The sequence below is a fragment of the Bufo gargarizans genome, chromosome 8 (assembly GCF_014858855.1).
Source record: "Bufo gargarizans isolate SCDJY-AF-19 chromosome 8, ASM1485885v1, whole genome shotgun sequence".
NCBI lineage: Eukaryota > Metazoa > Chordata > Amphibia > Anura > Bufonidae > Bufo > Bufo gargarizans.
The window spans coordinates 196,994,873-197,004,664 of record NC_058087.1 but is presented as its reverse complement, the minus strand read 5'-3'; the positions used below and the strand labels follow the sequence as shown (position 1 = coordinate 197,004,664).

The following is a 9,792-nucleotide window of genomic DNA, read 5'->3' as shown; positions in this document are numbered from 1 at the left end:
TTATCGTTAGAGAATACTGTCAGCAGACTCATCTCATTACCATTAGAGACTGTGGTCAGCAGAGTCATCTCATCATTAGAGGATAGAGTCAGCAGAGTCATCTCATTATCATTAGAGGGTGAGGTCAGCAGAGTCATCTCATTATCATTAGAGAATAGAGTCAGCAGAGTCATCTCATTATCATTAGAGGATGGGGTCAGCAGAGTCATCTTATTATAATTAGAGGGTAGGGTCAGTAGAATCATCTCATTATCATTAGAGGATGGGGTCAGCAGAGTCATCTCATTATCATTAGACGGTGGGGTTAGCAGAGTCAGCTCATTATCATTAGACGGTGGGGTTAGCAGAGTCATCTCATTATCATTAGAGACTGTGGTCAGTAGAGCCATCTCATTATCATTAGAGGATAGAGTCAGCAGAGTCATCTCATTATCATTAGAGACTGTGGTCAGTAAAGCCATCTCATTATCATTAGAGGATAGAGTCAGCAGAGTCATCTCATTATCATTAGAGGATAGAGTCAGCAGAGTCATCTCATTATCATTAGAGGATAGAGTCAGCAGAGTCATCTCATTATCATTAGAAGATTATTACTTATGAATGTCTGTTTTATGATATTTAGGACATTTCAGACATGTATGTATTTTATGCATCATTTCTGGGGGGTGCTATTCTGTTTTATGTGTGCCTGTATATGGTCAATCCTGAGGCACTGCGGAATAGATCGGGGGTGTTTCAATAATTAGAGGGGGCTTGTCACGCTATATGATTTTACTGTATATACTCACCAACCCCGGTCATGTGACTATAGTGGGTGGCGATGTCCTGTTTGTATGTTGGCCGCATCAGGTGACTATGACGTCCTGAAGGTTGGGCCGTGCCATGTGACCCATCACGTGTGACGTCCTCCGACGGGACGCATTGCGGGATCACGCAATGACAACGGGGAGGAGACACGACCATGTGGTGTGTTTATTATGCTTTTCATTGGTTGGGCGTTATTAGTTATGGGTATATAGGAGGGGTGGGGGATAGGTGGGTTGTGCCCTTGACAAAGCGCCATAGTGAAACGGACATTGGGCCGCTCTTCTGCACCCGGGTAAGTACTTTATATACTTACTCAGCTGTCAGTTGTATATGTGGGACTCTTAGGAGCCTATGTAGGTGCTCTTAGTTATTAGTCGATGATGGATGCCTGTTGGTACCGATTATTTATAATATTATGGGCAGGTGGCATTAGTCCACGTAGGCTGTATAGCTGCATTATCTAATTGTACCTAGTACTGTGGTTGTAGGGGATATTTCTTCCCCATACTCTTGCACATTCTCAACATATGCTTTTTATTATATTTATTGTCTTGATGTATGTATAACAATAAAGTTTTCTTGCGGATCATTTCTTGCGGTGTTTAGTTCATTCATAGGAGTCTATACTCCTTACAGAGGTGGCTGGAGAGGTGAGGCCCACAGAGTCAACAGAGTCATCTCATTATTGTGAGAGCGATGGTCAATGTTGATTCTATACTCCAATATTACACATCTATATATGCAAGTAATCAATAGCATATATATATATGTTCATATACTGGAATTATGATTTGTTCTGTGTATTATTGGATGACCCAGAACCTTTTCTACTGTTTAGTTAACTATTTTGCCTCAGAGTACATTCTGAGACTATCTATAATTATGTTGATACATAGATGGGGTGAGAAGCAGAGAGTTTTTACTTAACTGAGACATAATAAAAGATTACAGCTAAAAAGGTGGCGTCTGCAATGTTTTCACCGATTCTGTACCCGAATCCATCTACAAAAAGCTCAAGATCAGCATTAGGTATTGATATTTCAGAGTCACAGAGTCATCATTAGAGCACAGAGTCACAGAGCCATCATTAGAGCACAGAGTCACAGAGTCATCATTAGAGCACAGAGTCATCATTAGAGCACAGAGTCACAGAGTCATCATTAGAGCACAGAGTCACAGAGCCATCATTAGAGCACAGAGTCACAGAGCCATCATTAGAGCACAGAGTCACAGAGCCATCATTAGAGCACAGAGTCACAGAGCCATCATTAGAGCACAGAGTCACAGAGTCATCATTAGAGCACAGAGTCACAGAGTCATCATTAGAGCACAGAGTCACAGAGTCGTCTCGTTATCGTTTGAGGATGGGGTCAGCAAAGTCATTTCATATATTGTGCCTCAGTTGGGAGAAGCTGCATACTCCCTACAGAGGTGACCAGTAAGATGAGGCTCGCACTCAGCGCTCACCACAAAGCTCACACTCCCATGCTGCAGATAGCAGACCTCAGACTTTACTCCACGGTTGACATTTTTTGTGCACGTTCCAAGAAGATCATCATCATATTTATTGTCTTCATCCCAAACCTGAATCTTCATTAAAGGGGCAGAGCTGAGCTCAAAGATCCCAAGGTCAAACCGGAACTTCCATATTGGATTATTATTATTCCATATGGTTGGGGTCTGGACTCTGGCTGAACCATAACTCACCACCACAAAGGCATCGGTCTTAGATGTGTAGTCCCCCCAAAGATTTGCAGCGCTATCAATAGTCACCACTAATTTAGCATATCCTTTCTTAGATGGACAACAGTTTTGGTTCCTGTGGTTATTTCCTTGGCAGACACAAGAGCATTCTGCTCCTGAACTTATTGCAGAACCAGCAGGACAGGAGCAGTTCTGTCTAAGAGCCTTCTCCATGATATAGTCACTTACGGCCTTCTTAAGGTTCTCACGCTGAGGTCCTTTGAACCGGACAAGGTTGTGGATAGGCTCCAGGGCATACGATACAATATCAGGATGTATCTGGAGACTTTCCATCCATTTCTCAAAGGATGAAGCGCTGCCACTGTTTTTGGAGTCAAATGAAAGCAGATCAAAAGTAATTGTCCCACCAGTGATCTAAAATGTAGGAGAAAAAGAAGACGTTATGTTGTCACATAGGTGGGCAAACCCCTACAAGATGTATTTTCTCACCATTACCCTTATTATTACAGCTCCAGATATGATAAATCATTGGATTAAAAAAAAATTTTTTCCATTTTGCCCTGAAACACTGCCAACTAGATTTACCATACTGTAAAAGTGTAAACTGTGTCTCTTTTTCAATGATAGGACACTTATCTTAGGGACCAGTCATGGGTGGTAACTCTCCATTAAGAAATATGGAAACAGACCCCCCTCCGGCCTATCACATATTACCCATCCACTGTTGTTCTGAGGGTCATAACTAGACATAGTAAACTTTCACCATCAAAGCCCAGAGGTGAAGAGGACACCAGAACAAACACCAGTAGGTGAAACTGCCTATTCTCGATTTGACCAAACCCAATGGATAGTGAATGGCGCTGGGCTTACTAGACTCCATGGACCCCTTGCAAGCTGCTGTGGTAGGTATTTACAATACAGTAGTTACACTGGTTGCTTTTTTATGATGCCTCTCAGCTACTTACCTTCCAGATCCTCTCATGATACATTTGGTGGAAGTTTTCTCCATGGTTGGATTTTTGGCTCAGGTCTTTGCAGGTGCTGGCTTTGGCATTGGCTTCAGCTTTACCAGTGATGGCAGCCGAGGCCTCGAGGCTTAGGCAGTCTTTCAGCTCATCTAAGGACACGCCGTCCATCGTTGCATGGCACGTCCTGATCGCAGTGACTTGTTGCGCTTCACCTCCCACATTAGCTTGGCTGAGATAATGGGTTCCATAGGTGGTTATTAGGTGTCTATATTTCTCCTGGGTCTTTGTGTCATACGTGGCTGGCAGGGACTTTAAGCTTTTATAAAAATCCCGGCTTAGAAGTGCAGTATCTGACAGTCGGAGACTAGAAGGAGACAACATATGTTATTGATGGGAGATTGGGTCCACCTTCACATTGTGACACCATTACATAGACACCATCACTTCATCTGTACGTTGTGTGTACCAGCATCTACAAGATCTTGCATATGGTTGTATAACGCAATCCCAAAACCTAAGCTCTATATCCCTCTGCAATCAATGCCATGCAGCCATCTTAAAGGGGATGTCTCATGTATTTAGTGTTACTCTCATTCAGTAGATTTCAATAGATCTGTACGAGAAAAATAATGGATCTGTTATTTTAACAGATTAACATTTAAGCTATTTAGTATTTTTACAAAGGTTCATGGGCGGCCATATTGGAGGCACACACCTCCTTCCTGCATTGTCTGTATAGACAGCGCAGCAATATGTATGTGCCAATATGGTAACTGCGATGAATAGAACTTGGTTCAAATATCATGAACTAGTACATTGTCCAGGAAGAGATGTAGTGCAGCCCCCTCCCCAGAGACAAGGGGGTGACAAGGGAGCTGCGTACAGAGCCTTATCGGTGTATATAGTGTTATTACTCTGCCTCATCTAGTTCTCCAGCAACCCACCATTTTTAAACTAATGAGAAGACTCTGCTGACCCCCTCTTTTACTGATAATGGGAAGACTCTGCTGACCTCATACTCTAATGATAATGAGATGACTCTGCTGATCCCATCCTCTAATGATAATGAGATGACTCTGCTGACTACATACTCTAATGATAATGAGATGACTCTGTTGACAACCCCTCTGATGATGAGATGACTCTGCTGACCCCATCCTCTAATAATAATGAGATGACTCTACTGACCTCACTCTCCAATGATAATGAGATGACTCTGATAACTCTACCACAACATATACAGCAAAGCGGACACAATTCCCTTCATTATAAATTCCCCCTAAGGCCCATTCACACACAAATTTAGCTTAACTTTTTTTTACCACTAAAAAACACTGGTAAAAGCATTTGGTTTAGTTTTTTTTGGGATATCACATACCCTTTTTAATGAAATTTTTTAAAGTTGTGTTTTTGTGTTAACATGTAAAATTTGAGAGTTTTTTTTCATGCTGATTTTTCCTCTATAAAAAATTAGATGAAAAAGGCGCTTTAACAAAACCCATTGGCCCAGATTTAATAATCCTATAAATGACGTAAGCTTCGAGCGGCTGTCTAGACCGGCACCGGATTTATCACAGGGGCTCAGGCCGGTGCTGATATGGACACTTTTCACTTAGCTTACTTTGAGACAAATTTTTATGCCAGAACTGCGCCAAAATGTTAGCGTTAAATAGTACATCTTAGGCCCTGCCTAATCCCAGCAAGACCACACCCACTCCATACTAAGCCACACCCCCTTGTTGGGCATGTCTAAAAAAAATTGAAACTGTAGTTCTGCCAAACTGCACCTATTTGTGCCACTTGCTTTAGACAGAATTTTGGTGCAGACTTATTAGTAAATCTGGAGACCGCTGTGTTAAAAAAAGTCTTATAAAGAAAATATGTCACCAAACTGAAAAAAGCCGCTACCAAATAACACACGTGTCCTGCTTTTCAGCTAATGGGAGTTTGTGCAAAAAGCACATTAAAATCTAGGCATAGAGATGCTTAAGGGAACAGGTATATAAAAAAAACTCCATACCTAGAGAACAGTGAGTTCTGTAAAAAATAAAAAAATTATGAAAGCTATAAAGGCACAAAGCAACACGAAAAATATGTGAAAAAATTCAGTCAGGGCAACAAAGTGAAAATGTCATAAAAATGTGTGAAACTGCCTTGACAATAACTGAAAGTGAAGCCACCGACAGCGCAGGCAGCAACGAAGAGTCCAAAGTGACAGAGCTGCAGCTGTAAGAAACCAGGGCTGCTACACTCCAGACTGCTGCCCACAGATCACACACCTCCAAGTGTTGTGCAGCTGAGGAGTGCGTCACAATGTAGCAGCAGGTTTGTAACCGTATTTTGTCTGCTGCCCCCTCATACATACATATATACACCACGGGCCGCTCTGACCAATCCTTCTCTACCGGTAATAAGGCCTGACTATTTTCTGTTCTCGTTAAAAGAACACGCCATGCCAATACAAGACATTCTTGAGGGGGAGGAGCATGACACAAGGATCCTATCTAGGTGGTCTTTGAATCCCTGTGTCATGCTCCGCCCCCTCCAGCCTTGGTCTGAGCCAGCTGCATATATAGTAGTTCAACTGGACTGGACTTCTAACCAAAGCAGCAGTATATGAAAACAATATAATAATAATTTAAGTTTTTGTTAACTTGTACCCAATATTTTGAGCATGAAGGACATTGTGTGTACATATGCTAAAAATCAGGTTCTGTTCTTGATGTTGGCCAGAGGTGGGCTCCAGGTTGAATGATCTCATTAACGATCATTCGGTCACATACAGTACAGATGGAGCCTGCTGTACCATCGATCAGCCCTGTCATGGGCAGGATGTATAATGCTACAGAATAGATCTGTGAAGACATCGTACCTGTAGTAGACACAGCTCAGCTGGTGCCTGATGAAGGTGTACCGATCTCCACTGCTCTTACTCTGACCAAACTGCGCCAGCTGGGATTGAGATCCGGCCAGCACCATCTTGGCATCTCCAACTTTGTGGTGTAGCTCCAGTCCAACCTCCCAGTTATTCTGAATACTTGATGCAGACTCTTCGGCCAATGAAGACGTAGACCGAGAGGTCTCCCCGCTGATCTTCTTGAAGCAGGTCGACTGTGGCTTCCAATCTACCACTCCTAGAGGCAGCTTCTGCCAGGCTTTCTTCATGTAAGGGTTGCTACAGACGGTGCAAGTGTTTTCGGAAGTAATGACTTTCTGTAGGTTAAACAGGTAGGATCCTTTCTTCTTCATGGTCACAATGTCCAGTCCCCCACCTAGAAGAGTGTGGCCAGGCACAAAGTGGACTTTATTGCACTCTTGGATCTTTGCTGATCGGCAGGCATATGTCACTGGAGGAGGACCTTGGGTCAAAGCACGAGAAACAGAAGTGACAAGAATGAAGATGAAGAACATGTTCCAAAAGCTGTGAAAAAAGTAGAAGCTGTGTTACTACAGATGTAGTCCATGTGGACACACGTTATAGACACCATACTATTAGTTTACTACTGTAGGTAGGTAGAATCTTACTGCTTCATCATCAAAAGGAGTATCTGCAATGTTTAGTAGTTTTCAGTGGGTCAACTTCAAGTCCTCCAGAATTGGGGTGAAGGACCCATCTCAATTTGCTAAAAAGTCCTTGTGTTATGCACAGTGGGTAGCTCTGTTCTGATGGCCTGCAGGTGAAGAGGAGGACCTAGCTACACAAGTTCAGGCCTCATGCACACGACCATGTCCATATTGTGGTCGGCCAATCACAAATCTTCAAAATATGTAAACCTTCCATGTACAATCTGCATTTTTCTCACTACAATTACTAGAAATGACTATTCTTGTCCGTAGTATAGACAAGGACATGTTCTATAATTTGTGGAACGGACACATGGATGCAGACAGAACATGGACATCAATTTTTTTGCGGACCCATAGAAATTAATGGGTCCATGTGCAAACTGCAAACAATGTGGATCAGACACCGGTACAAAATACAGTCGCGTGCAGGAGGCCTAATACACAGCAGCACTCAATGCCAAGCAGCAGCTTCAAAAGCAGATTAAGGTCTGCAAGTGTCTGAAAAACCAGTAACAAATAATAACTCAGGGATGAGATTTTTTTTTTTTTAAATGGTAAAAAGGCTTGAAGGGACAGAGAGGACAAAAATGGACGATATGACTATTCTTCACCACAGAGATTATTCCTACTACCTTAAGGTGTGAAGAATCGTCATCTCACTGAGGCTTCTCAGAAAAGATGACACTAGTTTGGGTGGAAACTATGTTCTCATTTACTGATATATATTGTCCGATCAGCGGTGACCACACCTATCACTGATGAGTGGATTCCATTCTCACAGGATATCCAAAATATAAAAGCATAAAACAAGCACCACTAACACACCCTGCTAAAAGGGGCATTTCAGTAGAGCTTATTGTATGCTTTTATATATTGGATATCCTGTAAATATGAAATAAAACCTATGGGGGGAGATTTATCAAGAGTGGCTCAAGGGAAAACTGGCTTAGTTACCCCCAGCACCAATAAGATTCCGCCTTACATTTTTCAGAACTCCTTTGGATTCTATGGAAGAGATTTGATACCGCGCGGCGGGAACTTCTCGGTCGAGCTGTTACTTCATCCAGGCTCAGCTGGGAGCTACGATCTCCTGCTAGTGGGGCAAATACGATGGCGGTGACAATGTGCCAACAGTGTGTGGAGTCTATGGAATAACTACGAGGAGATACAGGACTGTATAGGAGACCTCTCTGTCCTTGATTCCCCTTGAGGTAGTGGTGAGTGCATGATGATTGTCCGTGCCAGTGGAATGACACAGATGAACAAGCATTTCGGGTGATTGTCAAAAACTTTTACATTGTCATTTTATCAGGAAACAGTCTTCCCCGATAATCTGACAGAAAATCAGTCCATGTATAAGGACCTTTAAGCATCACTAACCTCCATTATGCCTCCACCACCACCCTCACCTGCACTATACAATCAACAATCAAGATATATAATTTCATGCTAACGTTTTTATAAAGACAGTTTAGGAAGACGACTTTACCTTGTGTAGATTCAGGACCAGCAGATCAGAGATGTTATCTGCACTGTGTACAGAATCACTGAGGATGTGGCCAGGACCTGCTGTGTATGATGAGTGCACTGTGTGGGGGTGGGGGGAGGCAACTCAGGTAGGAAGACGCATTGTGATGAGAGATGAGAATATTGTCAGGAGCTATAGAACAATATAAAGGGTTAATCTGAGTGTGATATTCAGCCGCATTCTGCTTTTGCGGCTGCAATCCTGGTAAATAGGTCTAATTCACACAAGTCTTCAATAGGGTTGTTCCTATCATTAGCACAACCTTATAAGGTGAGCCTCCAGATTTCTCACTTTGTTTCATATTTGAATTGAACATACTACCCTATTGTGTGCCCCCCCCCCCTTCTCTTCTTCTCTATTCCCCTCATGTTTAAGCGTAATCTAGATACGGTCACGAATAACGGGGAGGAGCACAGAACAACAACAGATGGAGAAAGACAAAGGACTAGGCCTCAAGGCTAGGGAGAGGAGAACGGTCACCTCCTAGGAAACCCCTAAACCTGCCCCTGACTCCTGACAGTATGTGTAAACCCAGATGGTGGGAAAATACATACACCGGAACCTAAACCCTAGGAGCCCTGAAATGCCCTAAGGTAGTGACAGGGAATGAGACAACTGGTTCCTTCCAAGGTGAATAAACCAGCATCTCCCTGAGGCCTAGTAACAACAAGCACAAGGGAACAACCAAATACAAATAGCAAAACAACTTATCTGATAGAAAATAGATGAGCAGGAACACAGCAAAGGTCCACACACCAACTCTTCCAAGTCCAGGCAGAGAATATCAACCGCATGTATAGAAAAGTGAGACCAAAGTAAATAGTTAATGCAGTAATAACTACAAGCTGCACCTGACCAGAGGTGTGGCCATTACCAAACAACGAACAAGTGGCCAACCTCGCCCAATATACAACACATAATGATTTTATAAAGTTTGATCGTCTCATCACTACCAGAGTCCTTCAATACGAAAAAGAAACAAAAGAAACCAAATCTACCAAACCAAATAGGGATGGGACCAATTACCGCACAAATAACATCAAGTTTTGATTAAATAGATCAAACAACCAACATATATCTGATCCTTATGTATCTACGTTACCACCACGAAACACAACCCGGTCCATGTCCTACCGATTTTAGAAACGAACGCAGCCTACAGAAGCTCCCTAACCATGTATCTGCCCACCTAATGCACTTTCATTGGATCAGGACACC

At 42.7% G+C, this 9,792-nt stretch overlaps 1 protein-coding gene across 2 annotated transcripts; it reads right to left on the bottom strand.

The window, feature by feature from the left end:
- Positions 1-1,709: 1,709 nt before the first annotated feature.
- Positions 1,710-8,615, bottom strand: LOC122944497 (perforin-1-like). 2 transcript variants are annotated; one of them, XM_044302844.1, is made up of 4 exons: positions 8,536-8,615; positions 6,352-6,900; positions 3,477-3,843; positions 1,710-2,925 (listed from the first exon to the last, which is right to left on the bottom strand). In XM_044302844.1, exons 2-4 carry the CDS (start codon positions 6,888-6,890, stop codon positions 2,206-2,208), a joined length of 1,626 nt encoding a protein of 541 aa, XP_044158779.1. In that variant the 5' UTR covers positions 6,891-6,900; positions 8,536-8,615; the 3' UTR covers positions 1,710-2,205. The 2 variants fall into 2 exon arrangements, with proteins under 2 accessions (XP_044158779.1, XP_044158780.1); XM_044302845.1 differs by lacking the exon at positions 8,536-8,615 and adding an exon at positions 8,029-8,133.
- Between the last annotated feature and the right edge of the window lie 1,177 nt (positions 8,616-9,792).